The following is a 27,874-nucleotide window of genomic DNA, read 5'->3' on the forward strand; positions in this document are numbered from 1 at the left end:
AATACCGCTGCATCACCTGATTTGGGGCGGCACGGCAGCACAGTGATTAGCACTGCTGCCTCACAGCGCCAGGGACCCGGGTTCGATTCCCGGCTTGGGTCACTGTCCGTGCGGAGTCTGCACGTTCTCACCGTGTCGGCGTGGGTTTCCTCCGGGTGCTCCGGTTTCCTCCCATAGTCCAAAGATGTATGGGGCAGATGGATTGGCCAGGCTAAATTGCCCTTCGTGTCCAGGGATGTGAACGTTAGATTGTGGGGTTGCAGGGCTAGGTGGATAGGGATCGGTGCAAACTCGATGGGCCGAACGCCTCCTTCTGCGCTGCAGGGATTCTGTGGGTTCTATTCTATGAGATAAGGTAAAAGGCTACAGGGCTGGGGAGGAGGTCACAGAGATAGGGTGGAAGAAAGGTTCTCAATTGGCGTGCTGCCACGAAATGGTGTGCCACAAAATAAGATTCAAAATGATTAAACATTAACGTAAATAAACTAAATCTAACCTTTGTTTCAGCTCTGTTGTCAGCATCTCCAAGTCCCGATGAACTTCGAGCCTCCCGCACATGGGCTGCTGCGAATGGGTCGGGTTTTTTTACCGTGGTCAGGCACATGGGTCGAACCGATGTACAAAAAAAAAATCAGAAACTGTGCACGCGTGTTCCTTTCCCAGCTGGCCCATGCAAGGTTCGGAATCCCTGCACAGTAGTCCCAGGTTCTTCGGGAATTGGAGGGTGCCGACCGCAGAGTTGAAGACAAAAGCCTTACGCAAAAAGGGCGCAAAAGCCTGGGAGAAGCGAGGGGGACAGAGGGAGGTTGAAAACAAACCAGGAGAGAAGACGGGGAGAAAATAAACAAAGTTCCCAGTGAGGGAAGAAGGACAGGTAAGCAACAGGAAAAACTAAAGAAAAGGAGAAACAGGCTCCAATATGTATTTGACTTGCAAATGGGATACAGCTTTCATTGCAAACTTCTTAAACTAATGACAATTGTATTAAATGGTGGCTTGACATGTTTTAGGAGCTTTTAGAGATAAAAGGGTTGCCGAGGGGGTAGTTCAGTTGGAGAAAATAGGAGGTGTGCCTCAAAATGTCTTATGATCTAAAGGTGAACCATGATGTGAACACGGGCAGCACGATGGCGCAGTGGTTAGCACTGCTGCCTCATGGCGCCGAGGTCCCAGGTTCGCTACCAGCCCCAGGTCTGTATGGAGCTTGCACATTCTCCTGTGTCTGCGTGGGTCTCACCCCCACAACTTAAAGGGTGTGCAGGGTAGGTGGATCGGCCATACTAAATTGTCGTCCCTTAATTGGGAAAAAAAGAATTGGGTACTCTAAATTTTAAAAAAATAGATGGGGGGACCTCTGGGGTAGCGGGTTATAGGGCTGAAGAGATGGTCCGGGGATAGACTATGGAGAGATTTGAAAACTAGGATGGGAATTTTAAAATCAAGATGTTTGTTGACCAGGAGTCACAGAGGTCATAGGGAAACAGGATTTGGTGCGAGTCAGGACAGTATCAAACGTTACCAGAGATGAGGGGCGCGATTCTCCACTCCCACGCCGGTTGGGAGAATCGCCTGGGCCGCCAAAATTTCCCGCGATGCCGGTCCGACGCCCTCCCGTGATTCTCCCAAGCGGCGGGAACGACACCGTCGGGTTCCGCGGGCCGCAGGCCGGAGAATCGCCCGAGACACCCAAAATGGCGATTCTCCTGCACCCCTGCTATTCTCAGGCCCGGATGGGCCGAGCGGCCAGCCCAAAACGGCGGGTTCCCCCCCGGCGCCGTCCACACCTGGTCGCTGCCGGCGGGAACAGTGCGGGAACGCTGGGGGGTCGGCCTGCGGGGGGGGTGAGGGGGGATCCTGCACCGGGGGGTACCTCAAATGTGGGGTGGCCCGCGATCGGTGCCCACCGATCGTCGGGCCGTCCTCTCTGAAGGAGGACGTCCTTCCTTCCGCAGCCCCGCAAGATCCGTCTGCCATCTTCTTGCGGGGCGGACTTGGAGAGGACAGCAATCACGCATGCGCGGGTTAGCGCCGGTCAGCCCGCTGCGCGGGTTGGCGCCAGTTATGCGGCGCCGCCTTTACACGGCGACAAGGCCAGGCGCGTGTAGATGACGCGGCCCCGCTCCGTGCCCATTATTGGGCCCTGAATCGGTCGGGATCGGGGCCGTTTCGCGCCGTCGTGAACCTCGCCGGCGTTCACGACGGCGCGGCCACTTCGGCGCGGGAGTGGAGAATCCCGCCCGTGAAGTTTGAGTTATGAGGAGAAGTTGGAAATGATCAGACTGTCCTCCCTGGAACAGTGAAGGTTAAGCGGTGACCTAATCGAGCTTTTCAAGAGGACGAGAGCTTTTGGGCGCGGTTTTACCAAATGGAAACAAAGTCCCATAGCGAGTGCGTCTAGCCGCTACAAAACACAACTCACGTTGGATAGGGGGCCTCAACAGGCGTCGCGCGGCCGAGGCTGCACATGTTTTGTACACTTGAGGAGCTCCGCCAGAACTGCTCGGTGTAGGGTGAGATCGAAACGTCATTTTTAAATGGCACCCCCAATCTCTGAGGCCACAGGAGCAACCCCCCGAGCCCCCCCCCCTCAAGCCCCAGCTCACTATGGGAGGGTCCCAGGCCGCCCCTGCACCTCCCCAACACCCACCCAGGGCAGCCCCCAATCGCACCCATGCAAAAAATGACTAATTGGCACCTTGGCATTGCCAAGCTCACACCCAGGTGGCACCACCAATGCCAGGGTACCAGTATGCCAGGGCATACACCTGGGGCCTCTGATCTCCTTGGAGTCCCCCACAAGTGCCATTTGTGGAGAGCAGTAGTGAATGGTGCTTGCCCAAGGTCTCCCAAGGCGAGGGAGATTGATCCCACGCCTCGGGTAACTCGGGAATCTGCACATTAAAATGAGACTAGCTGTCTCACTTTCATAAGCAGATTTGCTAAAAAGTGTACCCGCCCCACAATGGGCGGGATTTACATCGTAATGTCTTGCGAGATCGCTTTGGATCTCACGAGGCGCTGGGAGCCAGGTAGATCCTGGGAACAGGGTCTCCTGGCTTCTGTCGGCCATGCTGCGCCATGGCGAGCTGCTTCTCGGGCGCAGCGTGGCAATTAAATTGCCCTTTGATAGAGAAAAAAAACTATAATCTCTGGTGAAAAGTTTAATATTCTGAATATTTGGTCCAGAGGGGAGACAAGGAGAACATGTCGGGATCTGGAAAATGCTCGACATGGAAAGATGGTGGAATTCCATGAATAATTTTAAAAGGGAGTTAGACAGATTACTTCAGGATGAGGAATTTAAAGGACTACGGATAAAAAGCCGGGTGTGGGACTAAACACTACTGCTGTTTCAAAGAGTTAGCAGACACACAATGGGCTGAATGGCCTCTCGTGTGCTGTCGTTTTCTGCGATGCTCTGATTCCAATACTTTTCTCTGTCTGTTCTGCAGTATTCGAAGGAGGTGGACGACCGATTTGGAGCCTACGTGGCCTGTTCCTGTCTTGTCTTCCTCTTTATCTGCTGCATTCAGATAACCATTGTGCCCCAGTAAGTCTCCTTCGTTGTCTTAACGCGAGATTAATTTCCAGACGCTCACCTATTCTCGGTCACCGTGTCTCAAGGAATGGAGAGTGCGGTTGGCAGCCAGTCATAAAATCCAAACAAATAGGAGCAAGAGTCGGCCTTTCGAAACTGCTCCATCATTCAGTAAATCACGGCTGTTCTTGGGTTTCCAGCCCCCCCCCCCCCCCGCCCCCGTCAGTCCCTCATAACCTTGACTCTCTTGCCAATCAGAAATCTGTCTACCTCAGCCTTGAACATGTTCAGTGACCCACACCCTGCACTGATCGCTGTGGAAGAGTACTGCAGTCTAATGATCCACTGAGAGAAAAGGCAAAATCATCCCCATCTCCGCCATCAGTGGGAAACCCATTATTTTTAATTCTGCCCCATGGTTCTAGGTTCACATCCTCTCAGCATCTACCCCGTCAAAAACCTCCTCAGAATCCGATATGCCTCAATCAGATCACCCCTCGTTCTTCTAAACCCCAATGAGTGAGGGCCCACCTGGGAAACCATTCATAGAACATAGAACATACAGTGCAGGAGGAGGCCATTCAGCCATCGAGTCTGCACCGACCCACTTAAGCCCTCACTTCCACCCTATCCCCGTAACCCAATAACCCCTCCTAACCTTTTTGGTCATTAAGGGCCAATTTATCATGGCCAATCCACCTAACCTGCACGTCTTTGGACTGTGGGAGGAAACCGGAGCACCCGGAGGAAACCCACGCACACACGGGGAGAACGTGCAGACTCCGCACAGACACTGACCCAGCGGGGAACCGAACCTGGGACCCTGGCGCTGTGAAGCCACAGTGTTATCCACTTGTGCTACCGTGCGGCCCGAAAGACTTTCCTCGTAAGACAACCTGTTCATTCCAGGAATCAGCCTGGTGAACCACCTCTGCACTGCCTACAAAGCAAGTCTATCCTCCCTTGAGTAAGGAGGCCACAGTGCTCCAGGTGCGGTCTCAATAATGCCCCACACAGTTGGAGCAAGACAACCCTCCGTTCATACTCCACCCTCTTGCAGCAGAGACCAACGTTCAATTTGCCATCCTAATTCATTGCTGTACCTGTATAACTACATTTATTAATATGATGACCATGGCCATTTGCAAATCCCAGACCTGAAAATCCACAGTCTTTCAAATATATTCCACCTATAACTTGGTAGCAATCCGTCTCCAGGGTCAATACTTAGGCAGGGAGGTCATTAGGGCAGATTTCACCGAGTCCGGTGCCTTTGTTTGCTCCAGACTCCATAGAATCCCTACAGTGCAGAAGGAGGCCATTCGGCCCATCAAGTCTGCACTGACCCTCTGAAAGACCACCCTCCCTACGCCCACTCCCCCACCCTACCCCTGTAACCCCATCTAACCTGCACATCTTTGGACACTAAGGGGTAATTTATCATGGCCAATCCACCTAACCTGCACATCTTTGGACTGTGGGAGGAAACCGGAGCACCCGGAGGAAACCCACGCAGACACGGCGAGAACGTGCAAACTCCACGCAGTCACCTAAGGCTGGAATTGAACCCGGACCCCTGGTGCTGTGAGGCAGCAGTGTTAACCGCTGTGCCACCAATGCTCTTCCTGCCAGCCTCCTATCTTCCATCATTCACAGATCATCTCATCCAAACCTCTGTTCCCTAACTTACACCATGCCCTGGTGACCTGTCACCTTCGTGCTCCCCACCTCATCAATTTTTAAATTCTCAAATGGTTTCTAAATCAGTCACGACTTCCCACATCTTCCCCATCTCTGTAACCTCCTCAAAAGCAAACCCTCCGCGATCTCTGCCCTCGTACGATCCCTGGTTTCCTAGGCCGATTGGCAACTGTACCTCTGGGCCCGTAGGTCTGGAATTCTCTGCCTAAACATCTCTCTTTTGGCACCGCTATTAAACCCCTCCCTTCAACCTTCTCTGCCCTCAGGAAAACAAACACAACTTCTCTAGTGTCTGCACAGAACTTAACTTCCTCACCCCTGGTGAAATGCTGGCACAGTCCCGGAGAGAGAGACAGAGTTAAATCTATGCCCCCGAGTCACTGACCTCTCCGCTGAGGTAAACAGGCCCTTCCCATCCTCACTACCCGGGCCCCCCACAATTTTCCACACCTCGATCAAATCTCCCTTCAGCCTCCCCTGTTCCAAGGAGAACGACTCCAGCCTATCCAATCCTTCCTCATAGCTGCAATTTTGCAATCCTGACAACCTTCTCCTCTGCACCCTCCCCTAATTCTCTAATCAGGGGGGCCAGAACTGCACACGGTGACTCGAGTTATACTGTCAGAGGTGCCACCATTTGGATAAGATATCTCGGCCCTCTCTTCAGGTGGACTTAAAGGATCTCATGGCACTATCTTCGAGAAGAGTAGGGCGTTCTCCTCGATCTCATCGACTAACATCACATAAACTGATTCCCTGGGATCTCACATTGCTCTCTGTGGGATATTGTGTTAACGGTGTGATTCCTATCCACACCCCTGATTGTCCCACCCCCCCTCACAAGGGACTCTCCCCACACTCCCAACTAACCCCCCCCCCCCCCAGGCTTTCCCCACCACCTGACCCCCCCAACGATTCACCCCATGCAGGCAAGCACCACCCACCCTAACACCTCCTGGACTCCCTACAGACTGGACCCAACCCCCCCCCCCCCCCCCCCCCGCAGACCCGACCTCCGACCCCTGCCCCACTCCTGCCGACCACCAATCTCACCACCCCTACCCCCGACCTCCCCTACCTCCTACACGCCAATCTCTGAACCCCCCCATCTCTCTGACCGCTGATCCCCACCACTCCACTGACTTTCAACTCCCATACCGCCCTCACCCCAACTGTCCCCATCCCTCCAACCCCCACAATCTCTGAGCCTCCCCACTCCTCCCCTTCCCCTCCGACCAGACGTCCTACACTCATCAACCCCTCTGACCCACCTCCACCTCAGAACACCCAAACCACCTCACTCCCCTCGAATCCCCCCCCCCCCCCCCCCATCCCACCCACCCAACTCCGAGTCCTCCAACCCACTCACCCCCACCTCGGATCCGCCAGACCTACCCCACCTTCCCAACATCCAGCCCTCCTTCCCACGACCCCTCAACCAGTGTTCCATAAAGGTTTGCGGTAAGTTCCTTCCTCTTGTACCGACAGCTTTTACAGCCAGCCCTGCCCAGCTTCAAACATTTGGGTATAACTCACCCTGCACCCCACCCCGAGGTCTCTTTTCCTGCACCTCCTTTAGAATTTTACCGTTCAATTTTTTATCGTCTGTTGGTGGACACGTGTGAGAGGTGAGGACTCTTGCTATGCTGAGGGTGGGGTGAACCTGTTCACAGTGTCAACAAATTAAAGTGGCACAACGCACGATCCTTTCTGTGGGCCGGGTGACCAGATGAGAGCTGATTCTTGTCCTTCTCCTCTCCCTCTTTGCAGCTCCACGTTGATGCTGGGTTTCTATCTCTCCTGCCTCTTGGTCCTGGTCAGTGTGTTGTTCGTTTCCACCATCTACTGCTGTGTCAAGGTGAGAAAGTCAGCGCTCTCAAACTTCCCCACCCTGCTCCGTCTCGAATCGTTTAATTCGAACCTGAGAATAGTGACCCCCCCTTGAGTCTGTTCCACAACTCAATGCAAGCATGGCCGATCTGTATCCATTTCCATCCACTTGCCTTTCGCTCCTTATCGCCTCCTTGGCTAGCAGAAACCTTATCAATCAGAGATTCACGATTAATAATTGAACTTTCACTAAAATGCTATTTGTGTGGAGAGAGCTTGGTACTTCAACAGGCACCCTTAGGGTGGAGAAGTGGGGCAAGAAATGGTAAATGTCGGGGACTGACTGAAAACCGACATGTTTCTCTCCAGATGCACAGCAGAGTTTTCAGAGCAGATTTTCTGGCCCACAACACCGAGGGGACGTGGTTTATGCCATCACTCTGGGCCGATAGAGCCGGCAAGACTGGCTCCACGGAGATCAGGGCGCCATCTTTAGGGGGCACCACAAACTGCGCTTTAAAATAAGTTTCTCCATCCCCCTCCACGGATAGGGAGGACCACCCTCCACAAGCTTCAAGGTGACTCCCACTGCCCTACCCCCAACATGGAAGTAAAGGGAGGCATTATTCCCCCTCATCACCATCCCCACGCTGTCATCAGACCTCTCCAATCCCCCACCGCTCCCCACCCCAGACTCTCATCGGGGCTTTATCCTCCCCCTTCCGCTCCCCCCACGCAGTCATCAGGGTTCACTCCATGCTCCTGCTCTCTCCCTGCTTCTTCAACGTTCCTGCTCTCCCCGTGATCCTGCTCCCTCCCTGCTCCTGCTCTCTCCCTGCTCCTTCAACGTTCCTGCTCACCCCCCGCTCTCTCCCTGTCCCTGCTCCCTCCCTGCTCCTGCTCTCCCCCTGCTCTCCCACTGCTCTCTCCCTGCTCCTGCTCCCTTCCTGCTCCTGTTCTCCCCCTGCTCTCCCACTGCTCTCTCCCTGTCCCTGCTCCCTCCCTGCTCCTGCTGTCCCCCTGCTCCTGCTCTCCCCCTGCTCTCTCCTTGCTCCTGCTCTCCCCCCGCTCTCTCCCTGTCCCTGCTCCTGCTCTCCCCCTGCTCTCCCCCTGCTCTCTCCCTGCTCCTGCTCTCCCCCTGCTCTCTCCCTGCTCCTGCTCTCCCCCTGCTCTCTCCCTGCTCCTGCTCTCCCCCTGCTCTCCCCCTGCTCTCCCCCTGCTCTCTCCCTGCTCCTGCTCTCCCCCTGCTCTCTCCCTGCTCCTGCTCTCCCCTGCTCTCTCCCTGCTCCTGCTCTCCCCCTGCTCTCTCCCTGCTCCTGCTCTCCCCCTGCTCTCTCCCTGCTCCTGCTCTCCCCCTGCTCTCTCCCTGCTCCTGCTCTCCCCCTGCTCTCTCCCTGTCCCTGCTCCCTCCCTGCTCCTGCTCTCCCCCTGCTCCTGCTCTCCCCTGCTCCTGCTCTCTCCCTGCTCCTGCTCTCCCCCTGCTCTCTCCCTGCTCCTGCTCTCCCCTGCTCTCTCCCTGCTCCTGCTCTCCCCCTGCTCTCTCCCCGCTCCTGCTTTCTCCCTGCTCCCTCACTGCTCCTGCTCTCCCCGTGATCCTGCTCCCTCCCTGCTCCTGCTCTCCCCCTGCTCCTGCTCTCCCCCTCCTCTGTCCCTGCTCCTGCTCCCTCCCTGCTCCTGCTCTCCCCCTGCTCTCTCCCTGCTCCTGCTCTCCCCCTGCTCCTGCTCTCCCTGCTCCTGCTCTCTCCCTGCTCCTGCTCTCTCCCTGCTCCTGCTCTCTCCCTGCTCCTGCTCCCTCCCTGCTCCTGCTCTCCCCCTGCTCTCTCCCTGCTCCTGCTCTCCCCCAGCTCTCTCCCTGCTCCTGCTCTCCCCCTGCTCTCTCCCTGCTCCTGCTCCCTCCCTGCTCCTGCTCTCCCCCTGCACCTGCTCTCCCCCTGCTCTCTCCCTGCTCCTGCTCTCCCTCTGCTCTCTCCCTGCTCCTGCTCTCCCCCTGCTCTCACCCTGCTCTCTCCCTGCTCCTGCTCTCCCCCTGCTCTCTCCCTGCTCTCTCCCTGCTCCTGCTCTCCCCCTGCTCTCTCCCTGCTCCTGCTCTCCCTCTGCTCTCTCCCTGTCCCTGCTCCCTCCCTACTCCTGCTCTCCCCCTGCTCTCCTCCTGCTCTCTCCCTGCTCCTGCTCTCCCCCTGCTCTCTCCCTGCTCCTGCTCTCCCCCCGCTCTCTCCCTGTCCCTGCTCCCTCCCTGCTCCTGCTCTCCCCCTGCTCCCCCCCTGCTCTCTCCCTGCTCCTGCTCTCTCCCTGCTCCTGCTCTCCCCCCGCTCTCTCCCTGTCCCTGCTCCCTCCCTGCTTCTGCTCTCCCCCTGCTCTCCCCCTGCTCTCGCCCTGCTCCTGCTCTCCCCCTGCTCTCTCCCTGCTCCTGCTCTCCCCTGCTCTCTCCCTGCTCCTGCTCTCCCCCTGCTCTCTCCCCGCTCCTGCTTTCTCCCTGCTCTCTTCCTGCTCCTGCTCTCCCCCCGCTCTCTTCCTGTCCCTGCTCCTGCTCTCCCCCTGCTCTCCCCCTGCTCTCTCCCTGCTCCTGCTCTCCCCCTGCTCTCTCCCTGCTCCTGCTCTCCCTCTGCTCTCTCCCTGTCCCTGCTCCCTCCCTACTCCTGCTCTCCCCCTGCTCTCCTCCTGCTCTCTCCCTGCTCCTGCTCTCCCCCTGCTCTCTCCCTGCTCCTGCTCTCCCCCCGCTCTCTCCCTGTCCCTGCTCCCTCCCTGCTCCTGCTCTCCCCCTGCTCTGCCCCAGCTCTCTCCCTGCTCCTGCTCTCCCCCTGCTCTCTCCCTGCTCCTGCTCTCCCCCCGCTCTCTCCCTGTCCCTGCTCCCTCCCTGCTCCTGCTCTCCCCCTGCTCTCTCCCTGCTCCTGCTCTCCCCCTGCTCTCTCCCTACTCCTGCTCGCCCCTGCTCTCTCCCTGCTCCTGCTCTCCCCCTGCTCTCTCCCCGCTCCTGCTTTCTCCCTGCTCCCTCACTGCTCCTGCTCTCCCCGTGATCCTGCTCCCTCCCTGCTCCTGCTCTCCCCCTGCTCCTGCTCTCTCCCTGCTCCTGCACCCTCACTGCTCCTGCTCTCCCCCTGCTCTCTCCCTGCTCCTGCTCTCCCCCTGCTCCTGCTCTCTCCCTGCTCCTGCTCCTGCTCCCTCCCTGCTCCTGCTCTCCCCCTGCCCTCTCCCTGCTCCTGCTCTCCCCCAGCTCTCCCCCTGCTCTCTCCCAGCTCCTGCTCCCTCCCTGCTCCTGCTCTCCCCCTGCTCCTGCTCTCCCCCTGCTCCTGCTCTCCCTCTGCTCTGTCCCTGCTCCTGCTCTCCCCCTGCTCTCCCCCTGCTCTCTCCCTGCTCCTGCTCTCCCCCTGCTCTCTCCCTGCTCTTGCTCTCCCCCTGCTCTCTCCCTGCTCCTGCTCTCCCTCTGCTCTCTCACTGTCCCTGCTCCCTCCCTGCTCCTGCTCTCCCCCTACTCTCCCCCTGCTCTCTCCCTGCTCCTGCTCTCCCCCTGCTCGCTCCCTGCTCCTGCTCTCCCCCCGCTCTCTCCCTGTCCCTGCTCCCTCCCTGCTCCTGCTCTCCCCCTGCTCTCTCCCTGCTCCTGCTCTCCCCTGCTCTCTCCCTGCTCCTGCTCTCCCTCTGCTCTCTCCCTGCTCCTGCTCTCCCCCTGCTCTCTCCCTGCTCCTGCTCTCCCCCCGCTCTCTCCCTGTCCCTGCTCCCTCCCTGCTCCTGCTGTCCCCCTGCTCTCCCCCTGCTCTCTCCCTGCTCCTGCTCTCCCCCTGCTCTCGTCCTGCTCCTGCTCTCCCTCTGCTCTCTCCCTGCTCCTGCTCTCCCCCCGCTCTCTCCCTGTCCCTGCACCCTCACTGCTCATGCTCTCCCCGTGATCCTGCCCCCTCCTTGCTCCTGCTCTCCCCCTGCTCTCCCCCTGCTCCTACTCTCCCCCTGCTCTCTCCCTGCTCCTGCTCCCTCCCTGCTCCTGCTCTCCCCCTGCTCTCTCCCTGTTCCTGCTCCCTCCCTGCTCCTGCTCTCCCCCAGCTCTCTCCCTGCCCCTGCTCTCCCCCCGCTCTCTCCCTGTCCCTGCTCCCTCCCTGCTCCTGCTCTCCCCCTGCTCTCTCCCTGCTCTCCCCCCGCTCTCTCCCTGTCCCTGCTCCCTCCCTGCTCCTGCTCTCCCCCTGCTCTCCCCCTGCTCCTGCTCTCCCCCCGCTCTCTCCCTGTCCCTGCTCCCTCCCTGCTCCTGCTCTCTCCCTGCTCCTGCTCTCCCCCTGCTCTCTCCCTGCTCCTGCTCTCCCCCTGCTCTCTCCCTGCTCCTGCTCTCCCCCTGCCCCTGCTCCCTCCCTGCCCCTGCTCCCTCCCTGCCCCTGCTCCCTCCCTGCTCCTGCTCCCTCCCTGCTCCTGCTCCCTCCCTGCTCCTGCTCCCTCCCCGCTCCTGCTCTCCCCGTGATCCTGCTCCCTCCCTGCTCCTGCTCTCTCCCCCTGTTCCTGCTCTCTCCCCTTTCTCCTGCTCTCTCCCCTTGTTCCTGCTCTCTCCCCTTGCTCCTGCTCTCTCCCCTTGTTCCTGCTCTCTCCCCTTGTTCCTGCTCTCTCCCCTTGTTCCTGCTCTCTCCCCTTTCTCCTGCTCTCTCCCCTTGTTCCTGCTCTCTCCCCTTGCTCCTGCTCTCTCCCCTTGCTCCTGCTCTCACCGTACTCCTGCTCTCTCCCCTTGCTCCTGCTCTCTCCCCTTGCTCCTGCTCTCTCCCCTTGCTCCTGCTCTCTCCCCTTGCTCCTGCTCTCTCCCCTTGCTCCTGCTCTCTCCCCTTGCTCCTGCTCTCTCCCCTTGCTTCTGCTCTCTCCCCGTGCCCCTGCTCTCTCCCCTTGCCCCTGTCTCCCCGTGCTCCTGCCTTTTCCCTTGCTCCTGCTCGCTCCCCTTGCTTCTGCTCTCTCCCCTTGCTCCTGCTCTCTCCCCTCTCCTGCTCTTTTCCCGCTCCTGCTCCATGGTCCTGCCCTCTTCGTGGTCCTGCCCTTCCAGTAGTCCTGCCCTCCCCATGGTCCTGCCCTCCCCGTTGTCCTGCCCTCCCCATGGTCCTGCCCTCCCCGTAGTCCTGCCCTTCCCGTGGTCCTGCCCTCCCCGTGGTCCTGCCCTCCCCGTGGCCCTGCCCTTCCAGTGGTCCTGCCCTTCCCGTGGCCCTGCCCTCCCCGTGGTCCTGCCCTTCCCGTGGTCCTGCCCTCCCCGTGGTCCTGCCCTTCCAGTGGTCCTGCCCTTCCAGTGGTCCTGCCCTCCCCGTGGTCCTGCCCTTCCCGTGGTCCTGCCCTTCCAGTGGTCCTGCCCTTCCCGTGGTCCTGCCCTTCCAGTGGTCCTGCCCTTCCCGTGGTCCTGCCCTCCCCGTGGTCCTGCCCTCCCCGTGGTCCTGCCCTCCCCGTGGTCCTGCCCTCCCCGTGGTCCTGCCCTTCCCGTGGTCCTGCCCTCCCCATGGTCCTGCCCTCCCCGTGGTCCTGCCCTCCCCGTGGTCCTGCCCTCCCCGTGGTCCTGTCTTCTCTGTGCTCCTCTCCTCCTCTGTGCTCCTCTCCTCCTCTGTGCTCCTGCCCTCTCTGTGCTCTTGCTCTCTCCCCATTCTTCTCTCTCCCCGTGCTGCTCTCTCCCCGTGCTGCTCTCTCCCCGTGCTGGTCTCTCCCCGTGCTGGTCTCTCCCCGTGCTGGTCTCTCCCCGTGCTGGTCTCTCCCCATGCTCTTGCTCTCTCCCCGTGCTGGTCTCACCCCGTGCTGGTCTCTCTCCGTGTTGCTCTCTCCCCGTGCTGCTTTCTCCCCGTGCTGCTTTCTCCCCGTGCTGCTTTCTCCCCGTGCTGCTCTCTCCCCGTGCTGGTCTCTCCCCGTGCTGGTCTCTCCCCGTGCTGGTCTCTCCCCGTGCTGGTCTCTCCCCGTGCTGCTCTCTCCCCGTGCTGGTCTCACCCCGTGCTGGTCTCTCCCCGTGCTGGTCTCTCCCCGTGCTGGTCTCTCCCCGTGCTGCTCTCTCCCCGTGCTGCTCTCTCCCCGTGCTGCTCTCTCCCCGTGCTGCTCTCTCCCCGTGCTGCTCTCACCCTGTGCTGGTCTCTCCCCGTGCTCTTGTCTCCCCGTGCTGGTCTCTCCCCGTGCTGGTCTCTCCCCGTGCTGGTCTCTCCCCGTGCTCCTCTCTCCCCGTGCTGCTCTCTCCCCGTGCTGCTCTCTCCCCGTGCTGCTCTCTCCCCGTGCTGCTCTCTCCCCGTGCTGCTCTCTCCCCGTGCTGCTCTCTCCCCGTGCTGGTCTCTCCCCGTGCTCCTCTCTCCACGTGCTGCTCTCTCCCCGTGCTGCTCTCTCCCCGTGCTGCTCTCTCCCCGTGCTGCTCTCTCCCCGTGCTGCTCTCTCCCCGTGCTGCTCTCTCCCCGTGCTGCTCTCTCCCCGTGCTGCTCTCTCCCCGTGCTAGCCTCTTCCCATGCTGGTCTCTCCCCGTGCTGGTCTCTCCCCGTGCTGCTCTCTCCCCGTGCTGCTTTCTCCCCGTGCTGCTCTCTTCCCGTACTAGTCTCTCCCCGTGCTGGTCTCTCCCTGTGCTGGTCTCTCCCCGTGCTGCTCTCTCCCCGTGCTGCTCTCTCCCCGTGCTGCTCTCTCCCCGTGCTGCTCTCTCCCCGTGCTGCTTTCTCCCCGTGCTGCTCTCTTCCCGTGCTAGTCTCTCCCCGTGCTGCTCTCTCCCCGTGCTGCTCTCTCCCCGTGCTGCTCTCTCCCCGTGCTGGTCTCTCCCCGTGCTCTTGCTCTCTCCCCGTGCTGGTCTCTCCCCGTGCTGGTCTCTCCCTGTGCTCTAGCTCTCTCCCCATGCTTTTGATCTCTCTCCTTGCTCCTGTTCTTTTCCTATGCTCCTGCTCTCTCCTCATGCTCCGCTGTCTCCTCATGCTCCTACTCTCTCCACACCCTCAATCCTAAGAGCTTTGAGGTCCTACTTTTTAATTTGACTCATAACTCCCTAAATTCAGCTTGTAGGACTTCTTCACGTTTTTTTACCTATATCGTTGGTGCCTATGTGCACCACGACAGCTGGCTGTTCACCCTCCCCATCCAGAATGTCCTGCAGCCATTCCGAGATATCCTTGACCCTTGCACCAGGGAGGCAACATACCATCCTGGAGTCTCGTTTGCGTCCACAGAAACGCCTGTCTATTCCCCTTACAATTGAGTCCCCTATCACTATAGCTCTGCCATTCTTCTTCCTGCCCTCCTGCGCAGCAGAGCCAGCCACGGTGCCATGAACCTGGCTGCTGCTGCCTTCCCCTGGTGAGCCATCTCCCTCAACAATATCCAAAACGGATTACCTGTTTTGGAGGGACATGACATCAGGGGACCCCTGCACTGCCTTCCTACTCTTCCTCTGTCTGGTGGTCACCCATTTCCAATTGCCCTCAATAATTTTTATCTGTGGTGTGACCAACTCGCTAAACATGCTATCCACGACTTCCTCAACATCGTGGATGCTGCAATGTGAGCTCCAGAGCCGTCAAGCGGTCTAACAGGAGCTGAAGCTGGACACACTCCTTTCACGTGAAGGAGCCAGGGTCAGTGGACGTGTCCCTGAGCTCCCACATCGCACACGAGGAGCATGACATGGGTCTGGGATCTCCTGCCATGCCTTAACCCTGAAGTTAACTTACAACAACAACTATAATGCCAAGGGAAAAATAGAAAAAAGAAAAGAAAAACTACTTGCCAGTCACCACAGTCACTTACCTGTTGGTCGAGGTGACTGAGTTGACGTCTCCCAGAAGCCCCTTCTGCTGCCTCTGCTGGACGATGATTGACCTCCTGTTGGTCACTGGAGGGATTCTTTACGAGTTATGAGTGTTATGTAGTGTTATAATTTAGATGGGTGGGGTCCATGATTATTGGTAATCCATTTGCAAAGAGATCCTTCAACTAAAATCATTTGAGAATCACTGGGTTAATAGATGCTGTTTAATCTTTGGACTTCCTGTCACTAAAAAAACAACTGCCTGATACCAGTTGAGCATGTTGAACTAATATTTGCTTCATTACTCATCCTCAGTATCACTAAATCCTGAAAAATGTGACAAAAGTAAAAGAAACGTGTGAGTGGAAATTAACAGTTACGCACTGAAGCCTGAAGAAGCTCCTTGTCCCCTGGACGAATCGTAGCTGGGGGGGGGGGGGGGGGTGCGGTCATCATCGAGCCAGTGTCTCTAAATTTAATCCAATTTAGCAGCACAAATTATTCCTGTTACCGTAAAGAAGTCTTTAACTCCTATCCTGTCACAGACGTCTTGTGGCGCAGAAGAAGGGCGTTCAGTATAAGCTCTCCAAATGAGAATCATGGCTTAAAGCCATTTTCCTATCTCCTCCCTTCACCCCCGTGCTTTGTTTCAATTCAAATAATCATCTACTGCCCTTTCGAAAGCCTCGACTGAACCTGCCTGCACCACACTTCCAGACCATGCTTTCCGGACATAACTGCTCGCTGTGTGAAAAGTTTTTTTTTTCCCCCTCACATCGCATTTGCTGCTTTTGCAAATCGCTTTAAATCTGTGCCCCCCTCGTTCTGGATCCTTCCACGATCGGGAACGGTTTCTCCAGTCTCTGAGTGGCCTGCCTCTCCCCAGTCCAGAATGAATGGCTTACCTAGTCCACCCTAATCCAATTCTGGTTGCGCTCTATTCTTTTGAACCATTTACTCCAAATTAACTTCTGATGTTAAGCACGTTGAGATTGTGTGGAGCGAGACCTCAGATGAAAGGCCGGAATACTGGAAAACACTGGACACGGGGTACCTTGAGGCCAGTGCGTGATGTGCAGTGAATGCCGGCTCAACTTTCCCACACCCAGTGAACAAATCTGGGGCGGGAGAGAGAAGGAATTAATGGCTGTGGTCCTGTCGAGGTGTTGGGAATCTCGCTGGACTGCTTTCTGGAAGGCCCAATGGACCAGATGCTAATCAGGCAGTGGCAAGGCCACCAGCCTGCCTTTTTTCTGGAATCCGGTCCTCAGGGGCAGAGGTCCCGGCGAGTGACAACTGCCAGCCAATCGGGGGCCAGCAACTCTTGCGCTCAGCAGCAGCACAGAGGAAGCAGTGGCAGCTGCCTGGAGAACACCTCCCAGAGTCCCCGGATTGCAGAGCAGGTGGCATTGCGAGGACAAGGGTGCGTGGGTTTGTGCGAAGGAAGGGTGGGGTAGCTCTCAGTAGGCCCCTCCCTTCCCGATCTTTCAGTCCCACCGATGGCGCACCCTCCCTTCCCGATATTGAGTTACCCGACCAGGCACTGGGTGCGTTTGATCGAGGGACACGTTCCCCACACCTCCGGGTGTGACGAGCACGGTAGGACAGCACGACAGCACGGTAGGACAGCACGACAGCACAGTGGTTAGCACAGTTGTTTCACAGCGCCAGGGTCCCATGTTCGATTCCCGGCTTGGGTCACTATCTGTGCGGAGTCTGCACGTTCTCCCCGTGTCTGCGTGGGTTTCCTCCGGGTGCTGCGGTTTCCTCCCACAGCCCAAAGATGTGCAGGTTAGATGGATTGGCCTTGATAAATTGCTCTTAGTGTCCAGAAAAGATTAGCTGGGGTTACGGGGAAAGGGTGGAGGTGTGGGCTTAAGTAGGGTGCTCTTTCCAAGAACCGGTACAGACTCGATGGGCCGAATGGCCTCCTTCTGCACTGTAAATTCTATGAAGCTATCGTGCAGGCCACGTGGAGACACGCCCGTGCACAGCTGGGTTAACTCCAGTGGCCGTGCAGTGAGGCCCTCTAATGCTCCTTAATCGGCCTTGTAGAGGCCTTCGTTGGTGGGGTTCGAGCTACCCACCCAGAAGTCTATTCTGGCGGAGGGGGGAAGTCGGCAGTGTGCCGTTATGCCACCAACCCACCTAAATACCTGCCCTTCCCACCTCCAGGGTCACCACCACTGGGAGCACAAGATTCCGGATGGGGTTTTGGGCCACATGTGATATTTCAGCAGAAACTGACAACCAGAAAGGATGTCTCATGTTGAGAATGAGAGAGTTGAGTATTCACCTCCACCTGGTCAATCTTTTGAGAAATGCAAGACTTTGCTCAGGTGTTTTAGTCCTGATTTGGTCTTTCCTTCTTCAATCGAGATCTTGGGCGGGATTCTCTGGCCTCCCCGTGGGTGCGTTTCCCGGTGGCGGGAGGTGGCCCGCTGTTAGCCAGTCATAGGATCTTCCAGTCCCAACCCTGTCAGTGGGATTTCCCATTCAGCCGGGACACCCGCAGCGGGGGGAGGGGGTGCCATCGGCGGGACTGGAACATCCCGTTAGCGCGAACAGCCGGAAGATCTCACCTTGTGTGCTGGAAAGGGATAGGTATATACCGCAGGGCAAGAGTTAAATCTGGGGGAAAGGCAATTATGATGCGATGAGGCAAGACGTAGGATTCATCGGATGGAGAGGAAAACTGCAGGGGATATATTTTTTTCATAGAATTTACAGTGCAGAAGGAGGCCATTCGGCCCATCGAGTCTGCACCGGCTCTTGGAAAGAGCACCCTACCCAAGCCCACACCACCCTATCCCCATAGCCCAGTAACCCCACTCAACCAACACTAAGGGCAATTTTGGACACTAAGGGCAATTTAGCATGGCCAATCCACCTAACCTACACATCTTTGGACTGTGGGAGGAAACCGGAGCACCCGGAGGAAACCCACGCACACACGGGGAGAATGTGCAGACTCCGCACAGACAGTGACCCAAGCCGGGAATCGAACCTGGGACCCTGGAGCTGTGAAGCAATTGCGCTAACCACTATGCTACCATGCTGCCCCACAATGGGCACAATGGAAATGTGGAGCTTGTTCAAGGAACAGCTACTGCCTGTCCTTGATAAGTATGTACCTGTCAGGCAGGGAGGAAGTGGTCGAGCAAGGGAACCGTGGTTTACTAAAGCAGTCGAAACACTTGTCAAGAGGAAGAAGGAGGCTTACGTAAAGATGAGACATGAAGGTTCAGTTTGGGCGCTCGAGAGTTACAAGTTAGCTAGGAAGGACCTAAAGAGAGAGCAAAGAAGAGCCAGGAGGGGGTCATGAGAAGTCTTTGGCAGGTAGGATCAAGGATAACCCTAAAGCTTTCTATAGGTATGTCAGGAATAAACAAATGACGAGGGTAAGAGTAGGGCCAGTCAAGGACAGTAGTGGGAAGTTGTGCTTGGAGTCCGAGGAGATAGGAGAGGTGCTAAATGAATATTTTTTGTCAGTATTCACACAGGAAAAAGACAATGTTGTCGAGGAGAATACTGAGATTCAGGCTACTAGACTAGAAGGGCTTGAGGTTCATAAGGAGGAGGTGTTAGCAATTCTGGAAAGTGTGAAAATAGATAAGTCCCCTGGGCCGGATGGGATTTATCCTAGGATTCTCTGGGAAGCTAGGGAGGAGATTGCTGAGCCTTTGGCTTTGATCTTTAAGTCATCTTTGTCTACAGGAATAGTGCCAGAAGACTGGAGGATAGCAAATGTTGTCCCCTTGTTTAAGAAGGGGAGTAGAGACAACCCTGGTAACAATAGACCAGTGAGCCTTACTTCTGTTGTGGGCAAAATCTTGGAAAGGTTTATAAGAGATAGGATGTATAATCATCTGGAAAGGAATAATTAGAGATAGTCAACACGGTTTTGTGAAGGGTAGGTCGTGCCTCACAAACCTTATTGAGTTATTTGAGAAGGTGACCAAACAGGTGGATGAGGGTAAAGCAGTTGATGTGGTGTATATGGATTTCAGTAAGGCGTTTGATAAGGTTCCCCACGGTAGGCTACTGCAGAAAATACGGAGGCATGGGGTTCAGGGTGATTTAGCAGTTTGGATCAGAAATTGGCTAGCTGGAAGAAGACAAAGAGTGGTGGTTGATGGGAAATGTTCAGACTGGAGTCCAGTTACTAGTGGTGTACCACAAGGATCTGTTTTGGGGCCACTGCTGTTTGTCATTTTTAGAAATGACCTGGAGGAGGGCGTAGAAGGATGGGTGAGTAAATTTGCAGATGACACTAAAGTCGGTGGAGTTGTGGACAGTGCGGAAGGATGTTACAAGTTACAGAGGGACACAGATAAGCTGCAGAGCTGGGCTGAAAGGTGGCAAATGGAGTTTAATGCAGAAAAGTGTAAGGTGATTCATTTTGGAAGGAATAACAGGAAGACAGAGTACTGGGCTAATGGTAAGATACTTGGCAGTGTGGATGAACAGAGAGATCTCGGTGTCCATGTACATAGATTCCTGAAAGTTGCCAGCCAGGTTGAGAGGGTTGTTAAGAAGGCGTACGTTGCGTGGAAGAGGTTGGAGATGGCGTCCTGCAGGGGCACGAGCCTGAGGGCGCTGGTGACGGCACCGCTGCCGCTCTCGCCGACAAGGTAAACCACGAGTCCGGTGGTGGCGGCAACGTTGAAGATCTGGGGGCATAGGGCATAGGGAGACGGCATAGGGGCGAGATGGGAGCCTCGGTTTGGTCCCCGATTCGGGAGAATCATCGGTTCATCCCGGGAAGGATGGATGGGGGGTTTCGGAGCTGGCATCGGGCAGGGATCAGAAGAATGGGGGACCTGTTTATAGACGGGACGTTTGCGAGCCTAGGGGCGCTAGAGGAGAAGTTTGGGTTATCCCCGGGAAATGCATTCAGGTATATGCAAGTGAGGGCGTTTGTGGGGCGGCAAGTGAGGGAATTCCCGCTGCTCCCGGCACAGGGGACCCAGGACAGGGTGATTTCGGGTGTATGGGTTGGAGAGGGCAGGGTCTCGGCGATCTACCAGGAGCTGAAAGAAGAGGAGGAGGCCGCGGTGGAGGAGCTAAAGGGCAAGTGGGAGGAGGAGCTTGGGGAGGAGATAGATGAGGGTCTGTGGGCTGATGCCCTGAGTAGGGTTAATTCTTCCTCCTCTTGCGCCAGGCTCAGCCTAATACAATTCAAGGTTGTTCACAGAGCGCATATGACAGGGGCGAGGATGAGTAGGTTCTTTGGGGTGGAGGTCAGGTGTGGGAGGTGCTCGGGGAGTCCGGCAAATCACGTCCACATGTTCTGGTCGTGCCCGGCACTGGAGGGGTTTTGGAGGGGTTTCGCGAGGACTATGTCCAAGGTGGTGAAAGTCCAGGTCAAGCCGAGTTGGGGGTTGGCACTATTTGGGGTAACAGACGAGCCGGGAGTGCAGGAGGCGAAAGAGGCCGGTATCCTGGCCTTTGCGTCCCTGGTAGCCCGGCGGAGGATCTTGTTATTATGGAGGGACGCGAAGCCCCCCAGTGTGGGCGCCTGGATAAATGACATGGCAGAGTCCATTAAGCTGGAGAGGATAAAGTTTGCCTTACGAGGGTCTGTGCAGGGGTTCTTCAGGCGATGGCAACCGTTCCTAGCCTATCTCGCGGAGCGCTAGGAGGAGGTCAGCAGCAGCAGCAACCCGGGGGGGGGGTATCTTTCAGGGGGGAATTTGGGCGGGTGGGGGGGGGGTTTCCCCAAGGGTACTCTTGAATGTCATATGGGGGGGTTAATATATGCGAGAGAAACCCAATGTATAAGTAGTTTATTATTTTTGATTGTGGTGTTTGTGTTCTTTCTTCTTTTTGTTATGGGGGGGGGGGCTTGTTGGTTAAAAAATGTTGTTGGAAAAATTTGAATAAACATAATTTAAAAAAAAAAGAAGGCTTATGGTGTGTTAGGTTTTATTGGTAGAGGGATTGAGTTTCGGAGCCATGAGGTCATGTTGCAGCTGTACAAAACTCTGGTTCGGCCGCATTTGGAGTATTGCGTGCAATTCTGGTCGCCGCATCATAGGAAGGATGTGGAAGCATTGGAAATGGTGCAGAGGAGATTTACCAGAATGTTGCCTGGTATGGAGGGAAGATCTTATGAGGAAAGGCTGAGGGACTTGAGGCTGTTTTCGTTAGAGAGAAGAAGGTTAAGAGGTGATTTAATTGAGGCATACAAGATGATCAGAGGATTGGATAGGGTGGACAGTGAGAGCCTTCTTCCTCGGATGGTGATGTCTAGCACGAGGGAACATAGCCTTAAATTGAGGGGAGATAGATAGAAGACAGATGTCAGAGGTAGGTTCTTTACTCAGAGAGTAGTCAGGGCGTGGAATGCCCTGCCTGCAACAGTAGTGGACTCGCCAACACTAAGGGCATTCAAATGGTCATTGGATAGACATATGGACGATAAGGGAATAGTGTAGATGGGCTTTAGAGTGGTTTCACAGGTCGGCGCAACATCGAGGGCCGAAGGGCCTGTACTGCGCTGTAATGTTCTATGTTGTCACTTCTCCTTTGGTATTTTGTTCTCCAGCATGCTGTAATTCCTTCCCAATTTCTGGTGCTTTAGCCCCCGTGGACGTGGAGGTCACTTTAAGCTCTCTCAGTAAGTGACCCTGGAGCCCTGCTTGTTTCAGGTTGCTGACTATGGCGCTCAATTATGTGATTTTTAATCTTGACACTGAGCCAGGTAAGGAGGCACTTCGGCATGGTGATCACAAGGTTGGTCATAGAATAGGCCATTTAAGTAGCTTTTCAAAGGTGGAGAGGAAAAGAGATTTTGGGAGGGAATTCCAGAGTTTAGGGCCCAGGTAGTTAAAGGCCCCAGTAGTGGAACGATTAAAATACAATCTGTGCTAGAGGGGGAGACGCTGCCTGAGTGGAAATGTCACTGGGCTAGTAATCCACAGGCCGAAGGTGATGCTCTGCGGACTCGAGTTTGAATCCCAAGACGACAGCTGGTGGAATATAAAATTTGAATGAACTAATAAATCCATAGAATCCCTACGGTGTAGAAGGAGGCCATTCGGCCCATTGAGTCTGCACCGATCCTCTGAAAGAGCATCCTACCTAGGCCCACTCACCCGCCCTATCCCTTTAACCTCAGTTAATCTACATATCTTTGGACGCTAAAGGACGATTTAACATGGCCAATCCACCGCACCTGTACATCTTTGGAAGAAGCAAGTCTTCAGTCTGTCTTGGTTGTACGCAACAGATTCTAACCAAGAACCTTGGGCCAAAAGGGTTCAATTCTGAGGGAAAGGTGCAAAGATGAAGAGAAACTTATAATTCACATTCGTGTTTTTAAATCCCTCCATGACCCTGCTCCGCCCTCCCTATCTCCGTAATTCAATCCCAATACCCTCTGAGCTTCCTCAATTCTGTTCTCATTTCTCCTTTGGATGTGGGTGTCGCTGGTTCAGGCCAGCATTTGTTGCCCATCTCTAATTGCCCTTGAACTGAGTGGCTTGCCCGGCCATTTCAGCGCCGGAGGGTCCACCGTGCCAACACCTGGCCCCATTCTGGGGGCTGGAGAGGGCAGCCCCAGCCAGTCTGCCCCACCAGCCACCCATAACTCCCAGTGACCGTGGAGGCCTCTGGCCCCGTGGGGAAGGCTATTGCTAATTGGGAATTGGCAATCGTGGTCACGTTTTCCAAGTGGATCCCCGTGGGTTGGCGGGCCTTGTAGCATGTGTGGCTCATTGCCGAGCATCCCAATCAGACCGTGATGCCTGGACACTGGGGGTGGGAACAGCACGGACGCAGCGGCCAACATCCGAACACCCAGGGCCTGGGCCCCAGCATCAGGGCATCTCCACAACGAGAGGGTGGGAGGGGACCTGTGGCCAGTCCAGGTAATGCTGCATACAGGTGTCTGGGGTACTGGGTGTGGGGGCGGTGACCAGGCCCCCCCGGCTGTGGCTGGGGATGCATGGGCAGCGTATGTCAGATGGCAGAGTGTGCGGTGGGAGCGCCGGGGGGCGTGGAGGGTCCTGGATGGATGACACTGTTGGTTGTCAGCCTCATACCCTTTTCCAATTCCTTCCAGTTTTTACCCGGTATGGACGATATCTTGGACCCCGCGGAACTTGCCCTCGTGGTGCTGCTGGCAGGCCAGGCTGCCAGGCGCCGGAGGAGGCAATGGCAGCAACGTCGACAGAGACTTGAGGCAGCAGCCAGTGTGCAGGACCGCGCCCCACACCCCGACGACCCGGCTGCCCACCAGGCCAGGGAGGGACCCAGAGGGGGAGGTGCGCGATGGCCCGAGGTGTACAGGCGTCGCTGGTCTTTCAAACAGACGATGACAGTGTGCACCGAAGGAGGCTTCGCCTCAACAAGGAGACAGTGCGGCACCTGATACCGCTCCTGATGGTCACCACAGCCCTGAACATCATCTGCTCAGGAGCATTCCAGGGTTCGAGCAGGGACTTTTGCGGCATCTCACAATCTGCAGCCCACTGGTGGATCTGTGAGGTCCCGGATGCCCTGTTACCTTGGCAGAACTTTCTATAAACTTTGACATGGACCAGCCCCAACAAAATGCCCTGGCAGCAGGATTCTCCGCCATTGCCTGGATAACCCAGGTCCAGGGGGTAGTGGATGGCATGCATGTCGCTTTGCGCTCACCGGGCCAACAGAGAGCACCCTACATCAACAGGAAGGGGTTCCACCCCTTAAACATCCAACTTGTGGGTGACCACCACATGAAGATCATGCATCTGTTTTGCACACTTCCCAGGGAGTGTGCACGACAGCTGCATCCTGGGGCAGTTTGATATCCCTGGCCTCTTCGAGGGCCACCCTAGGATGGCTGTTTTGTCCTTGGGGGATAAGGGGTACTCACTGAGGACCTGGCTAATGACGCCAGTACGGAGGCCAGAGACCGAAACGGAGACCCGATAAAACGGGGCCCTTGCAGTCACCTGGGCTGTCGTTGAGCGGTGCACCGGACTCCACAAAATGCGGTTCCGACGCCTTGGCCGCTCTGGTGGTGCATTGTGCCAGGGGTGGGGTCTGGTGTCCAGGGTCCAGGTCCTCCGTGTCTGGGGAGATGCGGCATGGGATTGGTGCACGGGCCCCATTGCGGAAGAAAGTGCCAGAGGCGTCACATTGGTCCAGGTCAACAAATTTTAATCAGTTACGGAAGTGTCCCCAACTGCCCCACTTTCCTAATGGTGCAGCCCACTCTCCCCAACCCTCCCAGACTCTCCCCCCATCATTGTCAACTCACCCAAGAAGCCCGAAAGAGGTTGTTGACCTTCTTGTGACACTGGGTGCCTGTCCTATGGTCACACTCCCCGAGCTGACGGCCACTGGCCTCTACCGTGTCCACTAATCTTTTTTTTAAGATTTAGAGTACCCAATTCTTTTTTTTTTCAATTAAGAGGCAATTTAGTGTGGCCAATCCACCTTGCCTGCACATAGAACATAGAACAGTACAGCACAGAACAGGCTCTTCAGCCCTCGATGTTTGTCCGAAACGAAGATCAAGCTATCCCACTCCCTGTAATTCTGTTGTGCTCCAGGTGCCTATCCAATAACCGCTTGAAAGTTCCTAAAGTGTCCGACTCCACTATCACAGCAGGCAGTCCATTCCACACCCTAACCACTCTCTGAGTAAAGAACCTACCTCGGATATCCCTCCTATATCTCCCACCCCGAACCTTATAGTTATGCCGTCTTGTAACCGCTACATCTACCCGAGGAAATAGTCTCTGAACGTCCACTCTATCTATCCCACTCATTGTCTTATAAACCTCTATTAAGTCGCCTCTCATCCTCCTTCGCTCCAATGAGAAAAGCCCTAGCTCCCTCAACCTTTCCTCATAAGACCTATCCTCCAATCCAGGCAGCATCCTGGTAAATCTCCTCTGCACCCTTTCCAATGCTTCCACATCCTTCCTATAATGAGGTGACCAGAACTGCACACAATACTCCAAATATGGTCTCACCAGGGTCCTGTATAGTTGCAGCATAACCCCACGGCTCTTGAACTCAAGCCCCCTGTTAATAAACGCTAACACACTATAAGCCTTCTTCACGGCTCTATCCACTTGAGTGGCAACCTTCAGAGATCTGTGGACATGAACCCCAAGATCGTTCTGTTCCTCCACATTCCTCAGAACCCTGCTGTTGACCCTGTAATCCCCATTCAAATTTGTCCTACCAAAATGAATCACCTCGCACTTATCAGGGTTAAACTCTATAGAGTTCATTTCAACATCTTTGAATTGTGGGGTGGAGACCCACGCAGACACGGGAAGAATGTGCAAACTCCACACGGACTGTGACCCGGGGCCGGGATCGAACCCGGGTCCTCAGCGCCAGCGAGGCAGCTGCACCGCCATACCGCCCTCCTGTCCCGTAATGTGCCCAGGTCGGCATCCCTGAATCATGGGGCTGGTCGTCTCGGAGGTATGGCTGCGAGCTGTGCGGGGCTGACTGTGCAGGATCGGTTCAAACCCCGCTCTCCCTTGTTAGCAGTGGGCTGGCGAGCGCGGTCCCAGCGAATCAACTGGCGGGACCATCATTTACGGCGCGAAGCCCGCAGGGCCTGGTTAAGTGGAACAATCAACGTTTTATAGCGGCGATGGCCTCGCCAGGCAGAGCGGCAGGACGTTCGCGGCAGTTCCCGCTCACTCCCACACTGAGTAACGTTTTCTTAAAAACGCGTCCGTGATAGATTAAACCGAAGACTCGGCTCGGTGGGGGGGGGGGGGGGGGGGGGGGGGGGCGTGACGGAATGGGGGGACAGGATTGGGGGGGGGATGACGGGATAGGGGGGGCATGAAGGCTCCCATGGCATTATTTTTTAAAAAGAGCACGAGTTCTCCACAATGTCCCAACCTATATTTGCACTCTCAATCAACATCCTCTACACACAAATGATCTGCTTATTTATCCCTGCATCTTTGTGGGAGCTTGCTGTACTGAAATTGACGACCACATTCCTTACAACGGCCACTAAACCTCAGAGCTGGAATTGTCCGTCGTCGGAATTCCCTGTTCGGCCCATGGATTTCCCGGCGGCGTAGGGTGGCTGCAATGGGAGCTGGGAACCCCGTCGCTGGCGAACGGCGCCCTGCCTCGTGCTGCCGAGAAGCACGCAGCTGGGGCACCGGAGAATCCAGCCCCAGAAGCACTTCATTGGCTGTGAAGTGCTTTGGGGACACCCTGTAACGAGCTGTCTTAAATGCAATTTCTTTCTTCCCCCTTGTCTGCCGGAATTCCGCCTCCATGCAGCCGAGCTTGGCACTTTTCCCTGACAACCCAATGCTTATCTCGCTCGGGCTTAGCCGAGAAACGGGCCGGAGAAAAATATTCCCCGTGACGGGATTCGAGCCCCGTACATCCGTGTTGCATCCAGTCTCGTCCCACCACCACGAGGCTGCCTTCGCCACGTGCCTGTCCCTTCAAAATTCCAGGGAGGGGGGGGGTGAACCTTTGGACCCCTCGCCTTGACTTCAGTGGACCCTTTGAATCGGGGGCAATTTCAAGCTGCTGTCTGTTCTAATTATCTCCAACTCTGTTTCCTGACCACCAGAGAGGACAGGACTGAGCAAATGACAATAGGACAGCACAAAAAATCCAATTCAATTGAAGAAAATTCCGTTCTATTTAATGGTGATCTAGTGGATGTAATGCGCTACGCAACAGCAATTACAAATACACAATCTGTGCGGTCGTATTCTGTTACATATTTAGGACACGCCTACGTGTTGCTGGGGCCGGAAAGAGAGTTTTACTCTGAATTTGTAATAAAGCTTACATAAGAGCTGACTGCAACATGAGTCATCAGGTAAACTGGGACTAAAATAAGAGCAGCAAACAGGAATGTGCTATTCAGCAGAGTTACATTAAAGCCACGTTGCCCAATGTGCTTTCCTCTCTCTCCGTAAGTCCCCCACCCCCCCACTGCCGCACTCACATCTCCCGCAAACCCCCCCCACTTCCGTCAAAAAGTAAAGGCCTTGCATTTATAGAACTCTTTTCATGGCCCCAGGACTTTGGAACACTTGAGTAACGCTGAAAAGAGGGACATGTCGCCGAAGCTTTTCACCTTGCACGCATCAGGACAATCACAACAATTTACACTAGAAGAGAAAAAGGTTGGTGACTGGTATTACGAAGCGACTGTTCGTAACAACAATTCCCAAGGCGCTTCAGGAAAGAATTACAATGAAATATTTGACACCGAGCCACATTCATTCAGGAGATATTCGAGTGCATGACCCAAAGGTTGGCCAAAGCAAGTGGCCCGATTCTCTCAAAAAAACCTCTTGAGTTAATTTGTGGCGGATTTTACAGGAAGTTTCCCGCCGGCTCTGCCGGGGAGTTCTCCACCGCTATCCAATGACACTGAGTCACTTTATTGGGCCCCGGGGAGTTTCTCACCAGTTTAGCACAAACTTGGAATTTTTTTTCAGCACCAGGGAGCTGAACTCGGAGATCGTGCCGCCATTTTGAAAGGGCGCCCCAATCTCTCAGTGAGCTTGTGGGTCCCCCACATCCCCCATCCATGGGGTATGAACCCCCCCCCCCCCCACACACACATGAAATGAAATGAAAATTGCTTATTGTCACAAGTAGGCTTCAAATGAAGTTACTGTGAAAAGCCCCTAAACGCCACATTCCGGCGCCTGTTCGGGGAGGCTGGTACGGGAATTGAACCGTGCTGCTGGCCTGCCTTGGTCTGCTTTCAAAGCCAGTGATTTAGCCCAGTGTTCTAAACCAGCCCCAGGTTTAGAGAGAGAGAGAGGGAGGGAGTGGGAGAGAGAGAGGGAGAGAGAGGGGAGGGAGTGGGAGAGAGGGGAGGGAGTGGGAGAGAGGGGAGGGAGGGTGTGTGAGAGGGAGGGGGGAGGGTGTGCATGAGAGAGAGAGAGGAAGAAGGCTGTGTGAGTGAGAGAGAGAGAGAGAGAGAGAGAGAGGCTGTGTGTGAGAGAGAGAGAGGGTGTGTGTGAGAGAGAGGAGGGAGGCTGTGTGTGAGAGAGAGGAAGGAAGGAGTGGGAGAAAGAGGAGGGAGGGTGTGAGAGAGAGGCGCGCGCGGGCGCACACGAGTGCCGACACTATCCCACACTCCGCAAGTGAGG

The 27,874-nt window shown here is 55.9% G+C and overlaps 1 protein-coding gene across 1 annotated transcript in view; it reads left to right on the plus strand.

Annotated features, from left to right (window-relative positions):
• Window positions 1–27,874, plus strand: part of adcy5 (adenylate cyclase 5) — a 494,269-nt gene that overhangs the window by 403,273 nt on the left and 63,122 nt on the right. The window contains exons 11-12 of the mRNA XM_072468291.1: window positions 3,453–3,550; window positions 7,010–7,097. Coding sequence (XP_072324392.1) covers window positions 3,453–3,550; window positions 7,010–7,097 — 186 coding nt within the window. The remainder of the gene's footprint in view (window positions 1–3,452; window positions 3,551–7,009; window positions 7,098–27,874) is intronic.

The sequence above is a fragment of the Scyliorhinus torazame genome, chromosome 2 (genome assembly GCF_047496885.1).
Source record: "Scyliorhinus torazame isolate Kashiwa2021f chromosome 2, sScyTor2.1, whole genome shotgun sequence".
Lineage (NCBI taxonomy): Eukaryota > Metazoa > Chordata > Chondrichthyes > Carcharhiniformes > Scyliorhinidae > Scyliorhinus > Scyliorhinus torazame.